This window comes from Pipistrellus hanaki (genome assembly GCF_964339955.1).
Source record: "Pipistrellus hanaki genome assembly, chromosome: 1".
NCBI classification, from domain to species: Eukaryota; Metazoa; Chordata; class Mammalia; order Chiroptera; family Vespertilionidae; genus Pipistrellus; species Pipistrellus hanaki.
Window position 1 is genome coordinate 48,536,425 of NC_140503.1, and position 24,014 is coordinate 48,560,438.

At 38.0% G+C, this 24,014-nt stretch overlaps 1 protein-coding gene across 1 annotated transcript in view; it reads left to right on the forward strand.

Moving 5' to 3' along the window:
• The window catches only part of ADAM10 (ADAM metallopeptidase domain 10), a 145,266-nt gene that overhangs the window by 91,493 nt on the left and 29,759 nt on the right, over window positions 1-24,014 (forward strand). The window contains exons 6-9 of the mRNA XM_084873324.1: window positions 1,978-2,130; window positions 6,673-6,765; window positions 13,920-14,103; window positions 21,253-21,416. Coding sequence (XP_084729450.1) covers window positions 1,978-2,130; window positions 6,673-6,765; window positions 13,920-14,103; window positions 21,253-21,416 — 594 coding nt within the window. The remainder of the gene's footprint in view (window positions 1-1,977; window positions 2,131-6,672; window positions 6,766-13,919; window positions 14,104-21,252; window positions 21,417-24,014) is intronic.

The window sequence follows — 24,014 nt, forward strand, 5'->3', positions numbered from 1 at the left end:
TTTCCCCCAGAGCAGCAGAATATACATTCTTTTCAAGTGCTTATGGAACATTTTATATGATAGGTCACATGTTAGGACACAAAACACATTTCAATAAATTTAAGAAAATTGAAGTCATATCAGGCATCTCTCTGACCATAATGGTATGAAAATAGAATTTAATAATCACAAGAAAAAAACTGAAAAAACACACTAAGACATGGAGGCTAAATAACATATTACTAAACAATGAAAGAGTTAACAGTGAAATCAAGGAAGAAATAAAAAATGACCTGAAAACATACAACAACCAAAAATCTATGGGACACATGATAGCAGTTCTAAGAGGGAAATTAATAGCATTATAAGCCCATCTCAAGAATTTAATTTGAATTCTCTATTACTGTTTCATCAAAATTCATTTAAAATGGTTCTTTTACATGTCAACAACTATTTAAGTATTTGGATTTAATTGCAGTGGTAATTCTTTAAACAAATACTACTGATTTGAGCATTCAGTTTGCCTGCCAAGAGTGTGTTAGATGAGAACAATCTATGTATATATAAAAGCCAAGCAACTGGAACAACGGAATGACTGGGATGACTGGTTGCTATAATGCGGCAGCCAACTGGCCTGATCAGCTCCCTCCCCACCCTCACCAGGCCAACCTCCCGTGTCCCCTCCTTCCTGTTGGCCTGGCCCTATTGGTTCCTATCAGGGATGGCCGGCAGGACCCCACCTGTGCATGAATTCCTGGGCCGGGCCTCTAGTATAGGGATAAGCAAACAGAGATAAGTATCTTTTTTCTAGAACTCATGAAGTAATAGACGTTGAGCTGCAGATAGAAATTAATCAAATAACCATACAATAAATTGTAAGATTACTCTATGTAAGGACATGGGTGCATGGTTTTATGAGGTGGTATAATGGATGAATTGACCTTTGCTAAGTCTGAAAGAAGATGTTAGATCAGGAGAGGTACCATCAGCATGTGCAAGGACTAGCAGAAGCCAGACTGTGTGTTGGAGGATTGGAAAGAGGGCTAGAGTTGGGTAATGCAGTAGGGTGTCTCTGTGAAATAATATGGAATGGGAAGGAATTGGACAGGTAATTACAGCTTGCAGTACTGATTGGATGGCATATACAGAATTTAGGACCTTATTCTTAAAGCAATGGGAAGTCATTGAAATATATTATAGAGATGAGTAATTTTTTTGAAAAGATTTTGAAAAGATTACAGTATAGACTGTGTTTCCCAAACTTTTGTCATATGTGTACCCCTTCTATAATTTTCGTAACGCTGAGTACCCCTCCTACTCATGAGAATGTAGAATTGGGCGCAGCTAAGCACGGTGCAGTGCATATCCTCACCAAACTTTGGTGCAACGCGTACCCCCACCAAACTCTTCCCGTACCCCTGGGGGTACGCGTACCACACTTTGGGAAACACTGGAGAGAATAGATTAAAGGCTAATATTGGATGTGGATAGATTACATTGCTCTTATTCTAGTACTCTAGGTAATAAGTGAGAGTAGTTTGGACTAATGTGATGGAGACAGGTTTCTTAAGCATTTAGGAGACAAATTTGACAGAGGTAGGTAATACATTGGGTTTATAGAGGTGAGGTGGAAGAAGGATATTAAAGTATTATAAACTATAAGACTTGCTTTATATTCAAATGATTACATATTAAAAGGTATGTTTTGAAAATATGTAAAAGTGAAAGAATCTCTTGAATAAGTAATCTATGCAGTAGATTTTATGAGACTGAAAGTGATGTTTATGAAGAATTTTAATGACATGGGGAAATGTCTTTGGTGTTACATAATGCAGGATATGAAATATTTTATAATGTGTACTCTTGTTTATAATACGAAATTTTTTTATGTCTACTCATAATAAAGCAGAATATGAAATTGTTTATAACATGTACTATATAAAATTATAATAGTGAAGCATGCTAATGATTAGAAATGACTCTCTTTTTGACATACAGACACCTAAAGAAGAACATGCTGTTAATAATGGTCCAGAACTCTTGAGGAAAAAACGTACAACTGTAGCTGAAAAAAATACTTGTCAACTTTATATTCAGACTGATCATCTATTCTTTAAATATTATGGTACACGAGATGCTGTGATTGCTCAGGTACTTATAATTTTCCTACTGTTTTAGGAGCTCTTGTATTCTAATACCGTGTTTCCCCAAAAATAAGACATCCTCCGAAAATAAGACCTAGTGCATGGAAAAATAAGACATCCCCTGAAAATAAGACCTAGCGCAACTTTGGGAGAAAAAATTAATATAAGACACTGTCTTATTTTCAGGGAAACAGGGTAGCTATATTTTCCTCTAAAATTAAAGTTAGCACATATCTCATTTGGGAAAAATAAAAAGTATGTATTTTCGCCAAAACCGGTTTGGCTCAATGGATAGAGCATCGGCTTGGGGACTGAAGGGTTCGGGGTTCGATTCCGGTCAAGGGCATTTACCTTGGTTGCGGGCATATCCCCAGTAGGGGGTGTGCAAGAGGCAGCTGATCGATGACTCTCTCTCATCGATGTTTCTAACTCTGTATCTCTCTCCTTTCCTCTCTGTACAAAGTCAATAAAATATATTTTAAAAAAAGTATTTTCAATTATGATATGATGAAATATGTAAGATAACTATATAAATAATTGAAAGACCAGTTAGGATATTTCAGTGTCATTCAAAAGAGAGGTGTAAGAAAATGATTTCATGAAGGAGATGACATAGGAGCTTAGCTTTCAAAAGAGGATTGAATTTCTTTTTTTTTTCTTCATTTTTTTATTAAGGTATTTTATGTGTACATATCTTACCATTATCCCCTCCCCCCTTCCCAAGAGGATTGAATTTCATTTGTGATCTTAACAGAGGGAAAGATAGAGGAATTGTTTCAACAAGAAGTATTTCATTTCTATTCTGTATTTCCATTGTACTTAGCACTTTCTAGTTACCTTATTATTTGCATTTATGTCTTAATCCTTTTTAAAGTATAAAGTATTTAGACATACCCTTCAATATGTTATCATGTTGAAGGTATCCAGTGAGAGTTTGATGAATGCATTTTGACTTTAAGGATTTGAGACTGAGAGGATGAATGTGCCATTGTATAATTGGTGAATTCATTTTGGTGGTGGTGATGACCTTAATTTTAGATATATCTAAAAGCCAGGTGGTCATTACATTAGGATATTGAAAATGTGATACTGGACCTTGGGAGAGGTTTGAGCTTTTGCATGGAATTTCTTGGTATAAAATAGATATAGTGATACATTAAAAGGAGAGAGAATGAAAGGGAGAGAAGGAAATCAAAAGGGAAGAAACGGAAAGAAAATCTGTATATAGTGAACAGAATGAGGAAGAGAGCAATGGGCTAAAACAAAACAGTTAAAAGAGGTAGTATTAAATAATTAGCGAAGAAAGTTTCAAAGCAAAATGCACAGACAATAGTGTCATCTTACAGAGATATCAAAGATATAAAGATATGAAGATATTAAATGTGTTAGATGGCAGGAATTCTCAGTGTACACATATATCAAGATATTCAAATATCTTACAGTTTTATTTAATTATACTTTTTATTAAATAAATTAAAAGTAATGGTGGAAAAAAGTAGAATTACTTTTTTTTTTTTAAGAAGATGGTATATAGATGTTTGAACTGAGCTGATGTCTCAAGGAGGATATGCTAGGCATAAGGGAAGAGGTACAAAAGGTAGTTGATTTTCAGTTACTAGAGATTATTGGATGATATTTAGGCAAGTTCTCAATGGAATTGTGAAGGTGAAAACATTTGTAAACCAGTAAGGAATGGGTTGGCAGTGAGATTCTAAGAAATGTGAAAAATAAAAAAAATATATGGGGACCTATAATAATATAAAATATTTGGGAGTGAAAAGGAAGTAGGGATTACAAGAGAAGTTGGTTGGGAGAGGAAAATAATCCAGTAGGAAAGCAGTGTAAGATATAAGAGAAAGAAAAATTGATGTGAAAAAGACCCAGTAAAGGATTGAGGTCAGAAATAAAGAGACCTTACTCTTTAAGGAAGTCATAAGTGGATAATGATGGGACATCAGTTAAGTGTCTTATCTAATAAAAGAGTAATATGCAAATTGACTGCACCTCTACATCCACAAGCCTCGCCCACCAGCCAATCAGGAGCAAGTGTGCAAATTAACCCAACCAAGATGGATGCAGCCATGGAGAGAGCAGGAAGCTTGGGTTTCCTCGGCAATGGAGGAAGCCAGGCAGTTGGGAGAGCAGTTTTTTTTTTTTTTTTTTTTTGGGGGGGTGGGGGGGGGCGACCAGACCAGACCTGCAAGGGAGGGCAGTTAGGGGCATACAGGCTGGCAGGGGAGCAGTTAGGCATCAAACCAAGATGGGTGCAGCCATGGAGAGATCAGGAGGCTTGAGTTTCCTCAGCAATGGAGGAAGCCAAGCTTTTTGCATATCCTGGCCGGCACTGGACTCCACTCAAGACTACAAAGTTTCAATTATAGAAGATAAATAAATCCCAATAAAAATGGCAGCAGCCACGGAGCTGGAGAGAGCAGGAGGCTTGAGTTACCCCCAGTGATGGAGGAAGTCAAGCTTCAGCAGCCCTGGCCTGCCTTGGCCTCCACTCAAGGGTACAAAGTTTCAATGATAGAAGATAAATAAATCCCAACAAAAATGGCTACTGCCATGGAGCAAGCAGGGGGCTTGGCTCTGCTCCAGGCTACAAAGTTTAAATTATAGAAGATAAATCCCAGATACCAAGGCCTCTGCTTGGGTCACCGGGGGTGTGTGGCTGGCCTGCAAACCACCATAGGCCCCTTGCCTAGGCTACCCCGTACCCCAAGGAAACCCCCATCCTGATCCAGGATACCCTTCTAGGGCAAACAGACTGACCCCCACTCGTGCACCAGGCCTCTAGCCTATCCAATAAAAGAGTAATATGCAAATTGACCATCACTCCAACACACAAATGGCTGCCCTCATGTGGTCAAAGATGGATGACCCCATGTGGACACAAGATGGCCAGGCAGTTGTGGGCGATCAGACCAGTAGGGGAGGGCAGTTGGGAGGGACCAGGCAGTTGGGAGAGCAGGTTTTTTTTGGGGGGAGGGGCGGGGGGGGGGGGAGCGAACCAGACCAGACCTGCAGGGGAGGGCAGTTAGGGGCAAACAGGCTGGCAGGGGAGCAGTTAGGCATCAATCAGGCTGGCAGGCAAGTGGTTAGGTGGTGATCAGGCTGGCAGGCAGAGGTTGTTAGGGGCAATCAAGAAGGCAGGCATGCGAGCATTTGGGAGCCATCAGTCCTGGATTGTGAGAGGGATGTCTGACTGCCTGTTTAGGCCCCATCCCGGTAAGATCGGGCCTAAACGGGCAGTTGGACATTCCTCCAGGGGTTCCAGATTGGAGAGGGTGCAGGCTGGGCTAAGGGGACCTCCCACCCCCTACGATTTTCATGCACTGGGCCTCTAGTGAAATATAATGACCTGTGGAGAAATGTTTGAACCACCACTGTTGAGAATGGAATAGACTCAGAAGATTGCTAGGCCAAACTGAGATTAGACAGCATGACTTTTTAATGTAGTTTGTCAGCACTGTTCTGATTTTCTTTATCAATGTTTGGCTACTTGGGGAACTTTTGAAGTCATCACTGTTAATGTTTCTTCTTTACTATTGTATGCTTATATAATTTATTTGAAAATAATATATATACAGGGTGTCCCCAGAAATGTATTACACACTTTTAATTATAAAGGCAGTGTTTTAAAAAAATATTTTATTTTCAAAATGTAATAGAATCTGTAGACATTGTATGTATACATATTTTGTGGACACCCTATATATGTATATACAATATTACATATATGTAATATTTTGCATAAATGGTAGCAAGTGCTTTTTGTAAATGAAGATGGGAAGGTTGTATACAGAGTGGTTTAGAAGCCAGACAGTTTAGTTGATACATAGGTAAACAGAATTATTTTGTATTCTGTTACCATGTTAATCTCTTCCTGAAATTTAGCAAAATCTGAACACTTTATTTGTATTTTTATTATTACCATCCATCACCCTGGCAAATAAATTTTTGTAAATTTATAGAGACCTTTTTTATTTCGTTTGCCTTTATATCCCTAGCACCTAAAACAGTGTCTAGTACATAGTAAATAGTCAACAAAGCAAAAAATGAAAATATATTTTAATTAAGTATGGAGGAAAAAAGCCCAAAACTTACAGAAAAAAAACAACCCAAACTGTACTAGTGCAGCAATAGAAAGACCAAAGTCAGAGAATGACTGAGTGTCCTAATATTACCAGGGAAGTTCTCAGGGATCTTTGAGCTGAGCTGAATCTGAAGGATGATACCCTAGGCATTAGAGAACAGCATGTGAAAAGGCATAAAGGTGTCATATTATAGGATGGATTGAGGAAACAAAGTTTTATATATCTGAGAAGAGTGCAGATTTGGTTGGAGTAGAATCTGGAAAAGCACAGAATCTTCCCTTTTAGCTCCAGCTCACTAATCTGTTTCATTCTTTCATCTGGTATTTGGTATAGACATTTTAAAAATTGAATGTGGTGGAACATGAATAATTCTTGATTTGGGAGATGGAAATTCAGTCTTTTTCATATTTTAACATTGTGTCTAAAATGTTTTTCTTTTTTTCAATCTGTAGATATCCAGTCATGTTAAAGCGATTGATACAATTTATCAGACCACAGACTTCTCTGGAATTCGTAACATCAGTTTCATGGTGAAACGAATAAGAGTAAGGAGTTTTATTTATTTATTTTTAAATTCTTTTTTTTGAGTAAGGAGTTTTAGTAGTTAAGTACGTTAAAAACAACAATAGGACCATGTTTACATGCTTTTTTATGCATGCAATAATTTACATTATATTTACTGATGCATTTTATCTTTACTCTTGGCTTTTATACACACACACACACACACACACACACACACACATATGTGCATACACAGAATGGATACCTGGGTTTATGATTTAAAAATAAAATCTAGCCCCAACCGGTTTGGCTCAGTGGTAGAGCGTCGGTTTGCGGACTGAAGGGTCCCAGGTTCGATTCTGGTCAAGGGCATGTACGTTGGTTGCGGGCACATCCCCAGTAGGGGGTGTGCAAGAGGCAGCTGGTCGATGTTTCTCTCTCATCGACGTTTCTAGCTCTCTCTCTCTCTCTCTCTCTCCCTTCCTCTCTGTAAAAAAATCAATAAAAATATATTTAAAAAAAAAAAAAAAGAAATCTAGCCCAGCTGGAGTGGCTTAGTGGTTGAACCTCGATGTCTGAACCAGGAAGTCACAGTTCTATTCCCAGTCAGGGTACATGCCTGTGTTGCAGGTTTGATCTCCAGTGTGGTGTATGCTGGAGGTAGCCGATCAATGATTCTCTCTCATCATTGATATTTCTATCACTCTCTCCCTTCCTGAAATCAATAAAAATATATTTTAAAAAAGAGAAAAAAAAATGAATGAAATCTATAGGACTTTAATCTGGGCTGCAAAATAGATATGGCAGTACTATTTTCTATCTGATTAACATTCTAGTTAGAAAGCCTAACATCTCAATAACTATAGATACTGCACTTGACATTCTCACCCTGGTATTATTCCCCAGTTTTTTAAGATTTGCCTTGTACAGTGTATTTTAGTGTTAGAAAAATCTATCCTTTAGAGCAGGGGTCTTCAAACTACGGCCCGCGGGCCACATGCGGCCCGCAGAGGAGTCTGATCCGGCCCGCCAGGTTTTTTGGGCAGTGAGCGCAGCCGAGGTGTTACAGTAGGAATTAGTAGTTCATATAGTCCGGCCCTCCAGCTCTCTGAGGACCGTGATCTGGCCCCCACTTTAAAAAGTTTGAGGAACCCTGCTTTAGAGGAAGGATAGATAAAGTGGTTACATAAATTTGGAAGTTGGAAAATAATACTGTATTCCATCTTCTTAAAAAAATTTGCAGTGTATACTAAAATATCTCAGGATTTGAGAAGTCCTTCAGGAAAGAAACCCATATTTTTCTAAACAAATTTGACCATTAAAACTTATTTTGGCCGAAACCAGTTTGGCTCAGTGGTAGAGCATCGGTCTGCGGACTGAAAGGTCCCAGGTTCGATTCCGGGCAGGGGCATGTACATTGGTTGCAGGCACATCCCCGGTAGGGGCTGTGCAGGAGGTAGCTGGTCGATGTTTCTCTCTCATCAACGTTTCTAGCTATCTCTCTCCTTTCCTCTCTGTAAAAAAATCAATAAAATATATTTTAAAAAAACCCAAAAAAACTTATTTTGTATTAACATGAACTAAGACTCCAAAGAACTACAGACACATTTTGAGAAATGCTGACCCAGAGCCACTAATTATTAAATTACAAATAGGTAAATAATGCATTACTAAAAAAAATTTGGGTAATTATTTCAAAAAATTTCTGCATATATAATAAATTCTTTCATTGTGTATAGCTTTTAAGAATCTTAATATGTAAACTAGGTAAATAATCTGAGGTTTAAAAAAATCATCTTATAAAAGTATTGCCATAAGGTTTCTTGTGCTCTTATTTTTCTTTAAATATGATTGACTGGATTATAATTTACTTATATCTATAATAATAAAAGTTTAATACGTTAATTAGACCAGATGTACTTTCTGATGTCCTTCCTTTTGGACAAAGCTACAGTGGGCGGGGGCTGAGGCAGAGGCAGCAGAGACCCCCTGGCCGCAGCGGCAGTGGGTGGGGGCCGGGGCCAAGGCTCTTACATGGATTTTGTGCATCAGACCTCTAGTATCCTATACTAGAGGCCTGGTGCATGAAAATTCATGCACTGGAAAAGGGGTTCCTCAGCCCAGCCTGCCTCCTCTCACAGTCCTGGAGCCCTCAGGGGCCGGAGGCAACCAGTGATAAGGGGAAGGCGGCGCCCCCATCACAGCTCTGCTGCTGCCATTGCCAGCAGCGCAAGTCTCAGCCGGCCTTGGTTACCTGAGCCTTGGGCAGCCCTGAGCGGGCTGGGCAGCCACCATCTGAGGCTTGCCTGCGCCTTGGGCCAGCCGTGGGCGGATGGGGGGCTGAGGAGACGGGGGGACTCCAGAGTCAGGTGTGCGGAGTGGTTGGTCCGCCCCGGTGGGGCTGAGGGAACTGGGCGCTGTCATCTTGTGGCTGTGGGCGCTGCCGTCTTTGAGGGTGTGCCAGTCAATTAGCATATTTCCTTCTTATTGACTGGCTGCTGCCATCTTTGTGAGGGCGTGATGATCAATTAGCATATCCCTTTATTAGATAGGACAATAAAAGAATAATATGAAAATAGACTGAATGGGAGAACAACAGAACAACCAATCAAAGCTTAATATGCTAATGATAGGCTAAGGCTGCTTAACCAGATGCTCTGACTGGTAGATTAGCTTGCTGCTGGGATCTGGCTGATTGGGACTGAGTGAGATGGGACAGACATGCCCTGTAGCCTTCCGGGGTCCCTCCCCAGCCTGATATGCACCGGTGGGATCCCTCAGCCTGGCCTGCACCCTCTCTCAATCCAGGACCTCTCAGGAAATGTCAGAGAGCTGGTTTCAGCCTAATCCCACAGGCCACTCTCCTTAGGTAGGCGCCAGATGCAGGGCTTATGGCTGGCTAGCACGGCAGTGGCAGCACAAGCTCCAACCCCCCCCCTTTAAAAAAAAAAAAAATCTTTATTGTTCAAATTATTACAGGTGTTCTTCCCCCTTACCCCCAGCTCCCCTCCACCTGATTCCCAACCCCACCCCACGCCCTTACCCCACCACTGTCTTCATCCATAGGTGTAAGATTTTTGTTCAGTCTCTTCCCGCACCCCTCAGACCCTTTCCCCCCTGTGAATTGTTAGTCCAATCCCTTTCTATGTCCCTGATTCTATTATATTCACCAGTTCATTTTGTTCACATTTTTTTTTATTCTCTTGATTTTTAGATACGCTTGTTGGTAGGTATGTATTTGATGCCTTTTTGTTGTTCATAATTTTTTACCTTTACCTTTTTCTTCTTCTTCCTCTTCTTAAAGAATATCCTTCAACATTTTATGTAATCCTGGTTTGGTGTTGATGAACTCTTTTAACTTTTTCTTGTCTGTGAAGCTCTTTATCTGACCTTCAATTCTAAATGATAGCTTTGCTGAGTAGAGTAATCTTGGTTGTAGGTTTTTGTTGTTCATCATTTTGAATATTTCTTGCCACTCCCTTCTGGCCTGTATAGTTTCTGTTGAGAAATCAGCTGACAGTCATATGGGTACTCCTTTGTAGGTAACTAGTTGTTTTACTCTTGCTGCTTGTAAGATTTTCTCTTTGTCTTTTGCTCTCGGTATTTTAATTATGATATGTCTTGGTGTGTTCCTCTTTGGATTCCTCCTGTTTGGGGTCCTGTGCACTTCCTGAACTTGTAAGTCTATTTCTTTTACCAGGAAGGGAAAGTTTTCTTTCATTATTTCTTCCATTAAGCCTTCAATATCTTGCCCTCTCTCTCCTCTTCTGGCACCCCAGAAATCCGGATGTTGGTACGCTTTAAGCTGTCCCAGAGGCTCCTTACACTATCCTCACACTTTTGGATTCTTTATTTTTGCCTCTCTGGTTGGGTGATTTTTGCTTTCTTATATTCCAGATCTTTGGTTTGATTCTTGGGGCGTATTGATCTATAGTTGAATTTCTGTATATTCTTTATTTCAGACTTTGTATGCTTAATTTGTGGCTGGTCCTTTTCCATTTTTTTGGTATTCTCTTTAAGGTCCTTGAAGGTCTCACCAAGCTTCTTGGAGGTCTCATCAAGTTTCTCAAAGGTTTTTAGAAGATTCTTGAGTAATCTTATAAATATGATTCTGAACTCTGTGTCATCTAGTAGTTTACTCTCTTCCATCTCTCCCTTTCATATCATGCTTCTGTGCCTCCTCATTTTGGCTGCCTCCCTGTGTTGATGGAGTGGCTTTGTGTAGTGGGTGATCTATAGGGGTCAGTAGCTCAGCTTCCCCAATCACCCGAGGTGGTCGCTTTTGCTATATCCCTTTGTGGGCTTAGTGCAAAGTCTTGGTGTAATTAAGCCTTGATTGCTGTTGGTACACTGGGAGGAATTGACCTCCAGGCCAATTGTCTGTGAGGATCCGCTGTGTCTATAAAGGAAGAACTGCTGCGCTGGAGACACAGCTTGTTTCAGTGGGGCTTTGGTGCTTACTGAGTCCGTCTCCCGAATGTGTCACTTATGGGTGTGAGGGATTGAAACTGAGCACTAGAACTCTGGTTTCTGGGTCTCAATGAGGTGCAGTTCAGCTACTGTCTGAGACCAGTACTGTCACAGAAGCTACAGCGTGAACCACAGTCCTGTCCTCCTTGGATCTGTTTGCCCCAGGTTGCAATTTTGCTAAACTGCAACAGAGAGGGCCATTCATATGCAAAGTCCGCTGCTTGGAGCTTGGATGTGTTGTGAGGGACAGAGTCTCAGGGCATCACTAGGCTGGGGCGTGGCCAACAGCGATGGCTGCCGTCCACCGCCTCTCTGATGGCGTCCCCACGTCTCCCCGTGTCTCGCACCGCAGCACAGCAAACAATCTGAGCCCTGCAAGCAAGCCAGCCTCACTTTCTGACCTGATGGCAGACAGGTCAGAAAGTGAGGCTGGCTTCTCCCCAGAAACTGGATTTCAGAGAGATCGGGTGCTTGTCTCTCTTTGGGTTGAAGAAAGCACTGCCCTCCGCCAGCCTGGATCCACCGCCAGCCCTTATTGCGTCCTCGCCCCCCTACCTCAGTTTTTCAGCGCTTGTGCCCTGGATTCTCCTCTTTCTCTTTTAGTCTAGATGTAGGGCTTCCTCTCAGCCAGCTTTCGTTTGATTTTTGGGGAGATAGACGTAGGTTTTATAGTTTTTTTTTTGAACTCGTTGTGCCTGGCAGCCGTTCAGGAGTGTGTATCTACGCCACCATCTTCATTGTCTATCTCATGAGCTTCTCTTGATTGGGCACGAGACTGTGGCGGACACAGTGTGGGGCTGGAATGAGCAGGAGTGGCAGGTAGGAGCTGCAGGCAGCGTTGGCCTGTGGGTTTTGGCTCAATCCCTGCAGGCCACCCAGAGGGATCCCACCCATGCACGAATTTGTGAACCAGCCCTTGTATATATCTCATGCTTTTTTGGATTTTTTTTTGTGTATGTGTTAGATGATCATAACTGATTTTTGTTTTTGTTAATTGTTAATGGATAAGTCAAATGTTCTGAAATCTGTCCTTAGGCAATTGCCATTCTGTTTCTAAGCTCCTTGGCTTTACTGAAAGGTGTCGATCCTAAAAAGACCAGTAATTCTTATTTTACCATGTTTCCCCGAAAATAAGACTTCTCCGAAAATAAGACCTACTTACAGGTTTCCTTCTGAGTTAAATATAAGGCATCCCCCGAAAATAAGGCCCCCCCCCTCCCCCCCCAGGCTAAACATGAGAGATTTGGTCCACTGCTTCTGAAAGAAATGGAGTCACAAGAAATTCACCAGGAAATTCAGGAATTGGATTGTTATGATGATGTTCCAGAAGATGATGACATGATTGTCATTGAATAAATGAGTACATTCTTGATACTGTAGGATTCAGTTTGTCTGGTTTGTGTTGACAACTACTGTACTACCGTACCGTATACAGGTAATAAATTTCCTTTATTTTCATTTAACAATAAATGTGTATTGTATTCTTCTTCATGGAAAAATAAGACATCCCCTGAAAATAAGACCTAGTGCATCTTTGGGAGCAAAAATTAATATAAGACACTGGCTTATTTTTAGGAAAACAGGGTATCATACTTACCCTTTTTATTCTCTAGCAACAATATTATATGTAATTCTCTGACTTATTTGAAGAACGCCAGATAGGACTTCAAAGGACAGATAGGGATCTCTGAAATGAAGCAGAGGCTGATAAATGAAAACTTTTGTTTAGCAGAAGTTTGTTATCAGAACACCATAATTCTTCATATTGTGAAGGAGGAACCTGCACTGGGAATTTAATAGCTAGTGTCAAAAGAAACATTGTAGCCTGGCCAGTGTGGCTCACTGGTTGAGCATCGACATATGAACCAAGAGATCATAATTCAGTTCCGGGTCAGGGCACATGCCTGTTTTGCAGGCTCCATCCCCAGTGTGGGGCAGGAGGCAGCTGATTAATGATTCTGTCTCATCATTAATGTTTCTTTCTCTATCTTCCTCTTTGAAATCATTCTTCTATTAATAATAAAAGCATAACATGCCAGGGCTGCGAGGGTAGCCCGGGTGGGTACCTGCCAGCGGCTGGAGGGAAGTCCAGGTCCCAGGTGCCAGAGGGAAGCTGGTGCCTCAACCAGGGGAAGGAAGGTCTATTCTTGCATGAATTTTGTGCATCGGGCCTCTAGTAAAATATATATTAAAAAAAAAAATTCTAGAGGGACTCAACCTGAAATAGTAAGAGAAATGAATTGGCGGTAAAATGTGTGTGTGTGTGTGTGTGTGTCTTATTTTTTGCCACACCCAGGAGAAAAAAATTGATCTTGTAAGGAGAACAAGTTTGTTTTATGTTTTAGTAATTAGCTGAAATACAGGGTTGTATGTTCTCATACTTGTCACCATAGAAGTATATTGCACTAAAAGAGGCTTGCTTAGATGAATAAATTTGAGGAACTGAACTTCATTAGAAGTAAGGACTTGTTTTTCCATTCCAAGTGTTCAACAATCTGGTGAATACTTGCTCAGAAATGTAACGCATTCCACCTTGCCTTTTTTTTTCTTTTCCTTTTGGCTTCTGAAATCAGCTCAGAGGTTGGGAGGTACAACCATAGAAAACTTAATTGAGGCCTGATTTCCTAAGGACCCCAAACATATTGTTCAGGCAGACTTAGAAGGAGGTGAATAGAGACTTACACTAAGGCTCCGCTAACATTAATTGTTTTTTTTTAAATTTTAGATCAATACAACTGCTGATGAGAAGGACCCCACAAATCCCTTTCGTTTTCCAAATATTGGTGTAGAGAAGTTTCTGGAATTGAATTCTGAGCAGAATCATGATGACTACTGTTTGGCCTATGTCTTCACTGACCGAGATTTTGATGATGGCGTTCTTGGTTTGGCTTGGGTTGGAGCACCTTCAGGTAGTTCTTGAAACAAAAAGCAATTTTCAGGGCAGAGTGAATTTTACACAGTATAAGAGAAAATGATGCCTGTACAAGATTCATTAGCATGATATATATAAATAGAAAAATTAATGAATTAGCTTTTTATTTTGAACTGAGTACCAATAGGGATATGTCCTGATATTTTGGTACATTCAGTAGGTGAAATAAATAATTTTATGAGAAAAAGTGGTACTAATTTCCAAAATTAAAAGCAAAATAGTAAATGTTTTCACAAAAGTTAATGTTATTAATTATTTAAAAAATGTTTAATGGGGCCATTAATGAATATCAACCAAGTGTCTCTTTATCATCTGCAAGCCGTTTTTCCTACAACAAGAAGGAGTAAAAAAAAAAAAAAAAATGTTTAAAAGAAACTTTTATAGTTAAAAGGGAAAACCATGCTTTGCTTCTGTTCTATAGAGATAGGAAGGAGAGTAACCCTGGTCAGGTGGAGCAGGTGGAAGGAAAAAAACTGCCTATATTATTATTTTTCTCTAGTTATTATTAAAAAAATTCTTCACCTGAGGATATGTTTGATTTTAGAGAGAGGAAGGGGGAGGGGAGAGAGAGAGAAACATTGATCAGTTGCCTCCTGTACATGCCCTGACCAGGGATTGGACCCACAACCTAGATATGTGCCCTGACTGGGAATCAAACCCAAAACCTTTTTGGTGCATGAGACGATGCTCCAACCAACTGAACCACACAGCTAGGTTTTTTTTCTAGTCATCATTATTATTATTTTAAAAAATATATTTTTATTGATTTCAGAGTAGGAATCAAACTAGAGACCTTTCAGTGCATGAGTTGATGCTCAACCAACTGAGCCACACTGTGCTCTAGTTGAATTTTTAATAAGCTAGTAATAAATATCTTCTTAACAGTTTCCAAAGCTTCCTTTTTTTTATTTATCTTGTTGAAAATATTACAAATGTCCCCTGCTTTTCCCCTTTGGCCCTCTCCACCCAAACTCACCCCGCCCAGGCCTTCACTACACTATTATCTGTGTCCATGGGCTATGCATATTGCATATAAGTTTCCTGGTTAATCTCTCCTCACCAGAGCTTCTTTAAAAAAAAAAAAAAATATTTTCATTGTTGACATTATTAGAGAGAGACCTCACTTTCTCTCCCCTTTGCTCCTCTCCACCTAGACCCCATCCTCCCCTACCTTTGGCACTAACTACAGTATTGTTATTATCTATGGGTTATGTATATCTGTTCTCTTGCAATTTTTTCATCTTTCATCTTTTCCACCCCACCAACCTCCTTTCTGACATCTGTCAGAATACCATGTATTCTGACATTGGTTCTGTTTTGTTTATCAGCTTATTTTGTTCATTAGATTCCACATATAAGTGAGATCATATGGTATTTGCTTTCTCTGAGTGGTTTATTTCACTTAGCATTATAATCTCCAGGTCCATCCATGCTGTTACACAAGGTAAGCATTTCTTCCTTTTTACAGCTGCATAGTATTCCATTATGTGAATATACCATAACTTTTTTATCCACTCACCTACCAATGAATATTTGAGCAGTTTCCAGATCTTGGTTATTGTAAACTAGAGGCGTAGTGCACGAATTCGTATACTAGTGGGGTCCTTCAGTCTGGCCTGCGGGATTGGGCTAAAACCGGTTCTCTGACATCCCCCAAGGGGTCCCAGATTGCAAGAGGGCACAGACCAGGCTGAGGGACCCCCACCAGTGCACCATCAGAGTCGGGGAGGGACTGTGGGAAGGCTCCAGGGCTTGTCTGGCCCATCTTGCTCAGTCTCGATCTGCTGGACGCCAGCAGCAAGCTAACCTACTAGTCGGACCATCTGCTCCCTGGTGATAAGTGCACATCATAGAGCCGCCTTAGCATACCATTAGCATATTACGCTTTGATTGGTTGAACAGACGACTGGACACTTAGCATGCTGAGACCATAGGGGTGCATATATTCCTTCTGATTGGAGTTTCAGGATTCTTAGGATATATTCCCAGAAATGGGATTGTTGGATCAAAAGGCAGTTCCATTTTTAATTTTTTTTGAGGAAACTCTGTACTGTTTTCCACAGTGGCTGCACCAGTCTGCATTGCTACCAACTGTGCACTAGGATTTCCTTTTCTCCACCTACATTTGTTGTTTGTTGATTTATTGATGGTTGGAATGTAGGTAGGTGTGAAATGATATGTTACTGTGGGTTTAATTTGCATCTCTCTTTGACTATTAGTGATGTCGAGCACCTTTTCAGGTGTCTTTGGCCCTCTGTGTGTCTTCTTTGGAGAAGATGAGAAAACTTAAGTTCAGAGACTGACTAACCCAGTATCATACACAACCTGGAATCTGGACCTTTGACTCCAGGATTAGTGCAGTTGGTAGTTACTTTACTAGGTATTGTATATTGGAATATTCTAGCTGTGTCTTTCTAACACATTTCTAAGAAGTTGAAATGTTTCCTGCATCTTGGTAAACTGTTTTATATTTTTAAAATTCATTTTCTTCTTAAGAGAGAGTAGTATAAAATACGTACTACTCTATAATATTTAATCTTATTTTGGTTAACTGTTTTGACATGATGGAAAGAATACTGAATTGGGAGCTATGAGACTGGGTACTTGTCCATTCTGTTTCTATAAATTCAGGTAAATCATTTTACTTCAAGTTGTTTATTAAGGATAGAACCTTAATATGTTCTATCTTTGCCCTTTCCTTTGAGAAACTTTATGTTTCTGCCTATAGATCTTAGTAATGCTTGCTGTTATCTTTTTGGTTTTTTAAAATAGCATTTCATAGCTGATTTGCTCAGCGTATGATCTGTTTCTGAATATTCTCTCATTTTAATTTGGTCTAATTAATTTTGATTCTGGTGTATTATTTAGCTTTACTTCACTTAATCCTATAGATATTTCACTATTCAAATATATGGTAGTGGAAAGGATTTTATTGTGATATTATTATGTTAATTTTCTCAGGACAATTACTCAAATTATTAGCTATTTCCCTTCACTGACTGACTCATTTAAGCCAGAGAAAACAATGAAGGCTGAAACATTTGAATAGTAGGTTTTCTGTCTTCAAGTCTTTTTTACACTACTTTTTATTTGTTTGAATTTAATTTCATACTATAGTTGGGTGCTGCCTTGTGTTTTATTAATGAGGAAAATAGTACCTTCTGCCTCAACTCTGTAATAAGTAGAAACAGCTAACGAATTGGGCTGACTTGGAGGCTCTAGTTTTAAATTGTACTGTCCTCCTGGTCTGTGTGGCTCAGTGCTTAGAACATCAGCCTTTGCACTGAAGAGTCATAGGTTTGAATTTTGATCAAGGGAACACCCGAATTGCAGGTTTGATCCCCAGCCCTGGTTGGGACAAATGCTGGAGGCAGCCGATTGATGTGTTTCTCTCACATTGATGTTTTTTTCTCTCTTTCTCCTTCGTCCCCTCACATTATCTCTCCTCCTCTACCTACTTCTCTCCCTTTCACTCTTTCTAAAAAATCAGTGGGAAAAATATCCTTGGGTGAAGATGAACAAAAACATAAAAATTATACTGGGCCTTAAAGAGAGCCCCGTAAAGGGAGCCTGGTCTCCAAAACAAAGTCAATCTGGAAAAATTACTCTGAACTTTATATAAGTACAGTTCTCTGTTAAGTAGGTAGCCTCTTATTTAATTTAGAGACTGAAACATTGGTTCCTTAAACAAAATAAATTGTTTATATTAAATAATTCCTTTGTTCTACATTACTTTACATTTTGAGGGGCCATTTTTTAGAGGGGGATAATTAAGTACATTCTGCTCATTTATTATCCATCTTAATTTTATCAGTAGGTCACTAAATAACACTAGCTTTGGAATTCCTCTCATAGTTAACCCTGAACCATTCAGTATTCCTCTGACCATTTAAAAAAATTATTTATTTTTAAAGTATTACATATAGTATTACATATGTCTTCTTTTTCTCCCATTGACCTCTCCCCAGCCCCCAGCATATGCCCTCACATCCCCCTAGTGTCTGTGTCCATTGGTTATGCTTATATGCATGCATACAAAACCTTTGGTTGATCTCTAACCCCTCCCCTCGCCCCCTTTTCTTTGAAGTTTGACAGTCTATTCGATGTTCCTATGTCTCTGCTCTATTTTTGTTCATCAGTTTATGTTCATTAAATTTGAAGAACATTTTTTGAAACATTTCATTTGGTAGAAATAGTCTCTTCTGTGTTTCTTATTTTAGAAACTTTCATTTAATTTTACATATTAGGATTTGAGGGCATACAGAGCTCATCATGGGTTCTCAAGATAACTAAAAGCCTATTGAATTCTTAACCTGTTGTTTAAAAGTCTAATTACAAGGCTAGGAGAATTACATCATTAGAATGTTGCAACAGAACATTTAATATTGGCATTTTATTCAGGTCTGGATTGTCCTTTGCAGGATGTTTAACATCTGTGGTCCCTACTCATACATGTGAGTACTGTCCCCCAGACATGAAAGACAAAGAAATGCCTTTGGATATTTCTTAATAACCTATCTGGCAGTGGTAATACTGTGTTTCAGAATTGCAGCTCAGATCAATATTGTATGGTCAACATATTACTATTAAGTTTTAGGTACTTAGGCCTGCTCACATCAAAATTGTAGTTTTAGAGTCTGTCAAGATATTTAATTACCTTTGTAGTTTCTAATTTTACATTTCACTCTTCTCATTGTTATTCACAATTGTGTTTTTCAATGATGACATACATAGTAAAATCATAAATTTATAATATAAAGCAATTGCTGAACTTCATTTATGGTTTATTTATAAGTATATATAATATCTTACCAATAATTGAGTTTCTGGCATATCAGAACTCGTTACAGTATTAAAAAATTAAACTTTAACTTATAAAATTAGATATAGTATTTTATTTCCTTCTGTATAATTGAGTTATTCTAACATATTCTATTAACCTGTAACACATATTAACTTTTCCTATAATTAATAGACCAAAAGCAGTTGTTTAAAACATTAAATAAGATATGAATTACAAAGGCTATATTTCAGAAAAGTACTCATGTATATGTCTGAACTTCTCTTATACTAGATCTTAAAAATACAGAAAAGTATATTATCAGAGTTTTTAATATATGCTCTCTACTTTTTTTAACTGATAAATTTGCAGTGTGGAGTCTTCTATGCTTAATTCAAGTTTGACAGTACTACATTGGACCAATTTGCAAATGACAAATCTTCGCTAAGGCAGGATATTAATTTACTATTTGTTCAAAACTCTAACATGTATACTATTATTATTATATACAGAGTGCTGATTCCTATCTTTTCTACTTTCTAAAAATAGTGATATAGTCTTTAGAACTCATCTCCAAAAGTAGAGGTATCTTAAGAAAATACATTAATTATTCATTAGCTATTTCCTTTTTTCAGTTTTCTGTGTAGAAAAGGTAGTAAGTTTTGACTATCATAAAGATTCTCAATCCCTTGCTGGTTAAAATCTGCGTGTGCCCCAGTCTTTCAGTTTATTTTTCTGTTACTTAAGCACATTATCTTCTCAGCTTCCTAAATTGTATCATAATGGTAATTCAAATTTATGTTTTGCTGCCATATACTTTCTGATTTTAAAAGGAATAAGACAGCAGTTGTATCATGCCATTCTTAAAGATCTATTTTTTATTCCTTTTTATTATATGCTTTATTAGAGGTTATAAATATTAGGTTTGTAAAAAATATTTTTTTTTATTGATTTCAGAGAGAAAGGGAGAGGGAGAAAGAGATGGAAACATCAATGATGAGAGAGAATCATTGATTGGCTGCCTCCTGCACATTCCCTACTGGGGATCAAGCCCACAACTGGGCATGTGCTCTGACTGGGAATCAAACCGTGATCTCCTGGTTCATAGGTTGATGCTCGACCACTGAGCGGCTGGCCTAAATATTAGGTTTTTAAAAATGATTTAATGACTTGGTTCTAACTTTGCATTACACAGCTAGCTAATTTGAAGTAATTTGATTAGTTTGATTGTATTTTAACAAAAATTCAAATAGAGAAACATTATAATGTGAATATAAAGAACTTTTCACTAAAAATCTTCAATAGTTAGGAGAACTATGGTTTTCTTAGTACACTGTAAGTAAAGACATGGATTGGCCAGCCAGTTTCTGAATTTCATGTTCTTTTTCTAATTTTTTATGTTAACTGCATTTAGATGTGAAAGTACTTTTATTTTGGAATTAAACTCTGAAGTTCAGGAACTATTAATGAAGTATAAAATGACTTAATAAGTAAAAGCATGGGTTTCCTTTTAAAATTTGGAAGTATTCTTAAGATACATTGGAAAATCATAATTTAATTTTTTAAATTTATTTTGAAAAAAATTGTTAACATGCCAAAAGGTTTTAAGAGTACTACAGTGAATACCTGATAATTAACATTTTGCTACTTTTGCTCTCCTTCCCTCCCTCCCTTCCTTCATACACTCCCCTATCTTCCCTCCTCCCTTTGTTATGTTTTTCCCCCCACCCATTTCGCATAATTCTTTTTTTATAGCTTTATTGAAGTATAATTAACAAAATTGTAAGGTATTTGAAGTGTACATTGTGCTGATTTGCTATTTGTATACATTGTGAAACCTTATAACTGAAAGTTTATACCTTTTACCAACCTCTCCCTACTTCCCCCACCCCCACACCACTATATCTTGGCAACCCTAGTTCTTTAAAAAAAAAAAAAAAAAAGGGTTGTCACTCAGATAGTGAATCATGTACATTTTTCTGTGCATCACTGCTTTTATTTGTAGAAGTGAGTTTTTTATTCAACTTTCGTGCGCTTAAAGTTTTCTTTGTAAAAGATGTTTGTTTTGTTAAATTTTTGGGAGCAAAAATCTGGGGACCTTTTGGTTATGAAGAGGAATATTTATAAGGGTTTTGTACTTAATCCTGGGAGTTTCTTCATGAAAGCTTTTATTTGAAATGAGTTCCTAATCTTGGACCAAAGAAACTTTTGAGTATTTGATATATGTGGATACCAGTTGTATTTTGGACTCAAAGTATAAAATGTCTTAATTTTACATAGCTCATATTAGAAAGTTATTTGGGGGTGAAATAGATATTAATTTAGCATTTTTTTGCTCTGAATTAGGAAGCTCTGGAGGAATATGTGAAAAAAGTAAGCTCTATTCAGATGGTAAGAAGAAGTCCTTAAACACTGGAATTATTACTGTTCAGAACTATGGGTCTCATGTACCCCCCAAAGTCTCTCACATTACTTTTGCTCATGAAGTTGGACATAACTTTGGATCTCCAGTAAGTATTACATAATTACTACATTTTAAATAAAATAATAAAAGTTATTAACCTACCTTTTATGTCACTGATTGTTTACAATGAAAGTATATATGTATGAATGCTTTTATGTCAGAACAGTCATGTACTTGAGCATATAGAAGGAAAGGAAAATAGAGTATTTATGATTAAAGTAAGAAAAGTCAACCTAATAATGCCAGAATTCTATGAAGGTAAGGGATTTTGTCTTTTGCATTCACTTCTATGTATCCTGGCCCTAGACCAGTACCGTGTACATGATTTATTCAAATATTAATTGAATGAGAATAATTTTTATTATTTAAAGTACATTTTGAATGTTAAGAAATTGTGGATTAGGTTTTTTGCTTGGTTTCTGTTAAAGTATTATTGGGGCTTACTAGATTTGTCTTTCTCTACTGTGGAATAAGATTGATATGCTTATCATCCAGAATGAGGTCAGCAAACTTTTTTTGTATACAGCTAGCTAGTGAGTAATTTAGGCTTTGGGGGTAACATTTTGGCTGTATATTTTTCTTTGTTGTTTTTACAATCCTTTATACATGGGAGAACCATTTTTAGCTTAGGCTATACTAAAACCGGTTGTGGCTTGCATTCATATTCAGCTCCTGATTCAGATTCAACAATTATCAGGATTTTGCTATATTTCCTTTCTGTATTTCTTCCTTTTTCTTTGTGAGGTGTTTGAAGCAAATTCATTCATTCTTAAATATTTTAGTATACATTCCTTAAAAAATACTTTTTTTTTTTTTTTTTTACATAACCAGTGTGATTGATAGCTGACAAAATAATTTTTTGGTATCATTTAATATCCAATTCATTATATTGATTTTTAAGTGACCTAAAGATTAATACAGAAATGCAAAGTATTGAAATATAGTCTTTGTGATTTTGTTAGGATTTTAATAAGTTTGGGAAATTCTCATTTGAAATCATGTAAATTTATTTTACTTGTACCTTAACACTTGTAAAAATGAAAAATTTTATGAGTTTAGGAAAATATATACAGTAGTTTTGAATCCTCAAATGTGCTTTTCTAATTTTCTTCAGTTTGTAAAATGTAAGTGGCATCTCACTTAGTTGTAAGTCTTTTCTCTTCTAGGTCCCAATCTGAAATTGATAGATTATTATCAATACTCTTGGGAAAAGTATTTAAAATGTATTTAAATCTCCCTATCTTTTGACTGCTTTGGTGCTCTGTCTAAAAGGAGTAATCGAAATTTTTAGAGATGAGCAGAGAACTGTTGTTCACAGTTAATTTGTTTTTTCCAGGACAATCAAATGTCCTCTCTTCTCTCCATGCTCCTTTGATTCCAGCCCTCACTAAGGGAATTGTAGTACCTTTCTAACTACTCTTCTATCCTTTAGTCTAGATCCTCTCAAAGAATATAAATTACTGAGGATCTTAATATACAGATTGCAGTTCAATGAGTCTTTGGTGGGACACAAATTTGCACATTTCTAAGAAACCTCTGATGCAGCTGTTACTGCTGGTCTGTGGACCACACTTGGAGTAGGGAATTGAATCTATTCTCTTTTCACTTCCTATCTAATCTATCTCCTACCATTGCTGGAGAGGTGTTTTTAGTATATGAATGTTATATTACTTATTGCTTAATGGATAAGTTGGTTGACAAATTTTGTCTCTCTTGCCATCTTTTCCTGTCATACTGATTTGGGCATTTCAGGAGCCTGGGGATCTGATGATCTGTGACCACTGTGGGGTTCTTGGCTTGGAGCAGGAAAGAACTCAGTTTTTAGTCAACATAGACTTTAAAGTGAAAAAGGGTTTATAAGTGAAATAGTGAGACAGAGTGGCTACTCCACAGTAGAGCAGCCACTCCCTAGTGGGATTTACTCCTTTTATTAGAGCTCATTTAATTGATGGGTAGGGCATTCAATAAGGGGAAAGGGTATTCAGGATTTTTCTGGGAAACGGGTGGAGATTCTTGGGAGAACAGTTGGCCATTTTGTATCCTTATATGGGCTTTGCATTCTCTGTTTGTGTGTGTGGTTGTTTAGTATGCTAATGTATTACAATGAGAGAATCATGAGGCTTAGGGTTACTGCAAGGTGAAATTAGTCTCTTTGTTGAATGACCTGGCCTTCTGTTGGTTCTAAGCCATAAATCCATTGGGAGTTGGTCTATCTTTATGATAGTCCTTATAGCCTTTATTGATTACATCCCTTTTGCCACCCACCTTTTCTCAACATCGGACTAGCTTTAATGGCTCTACCATTCTTAAACACACCCCATTCCTTTGTGCATATTTTTCATGTTACCATTCATATATACAGTAGATACTTAGTAAATATTTATTAAGCATTTTAAGTTAGATCAGCTAGAACCATAAACTTCTGAGCCTATCTTCCTTCTTTTCTTTACCTGAAATCTGCCTTTATCTCTCCTTTTGTACATCTATATACCATGCCAATGTTACTTTCTCTTTGAGTAGTTCTATCCTATTTAATAAAAGAGTAATATGCAAGTTAACCATCACTCTGCTACACTCACAAGCCATGCCCACCAGCCAATCAGGAGCGAGTATGGAAATTAACCCCAACAAGACGGCTTTGGCC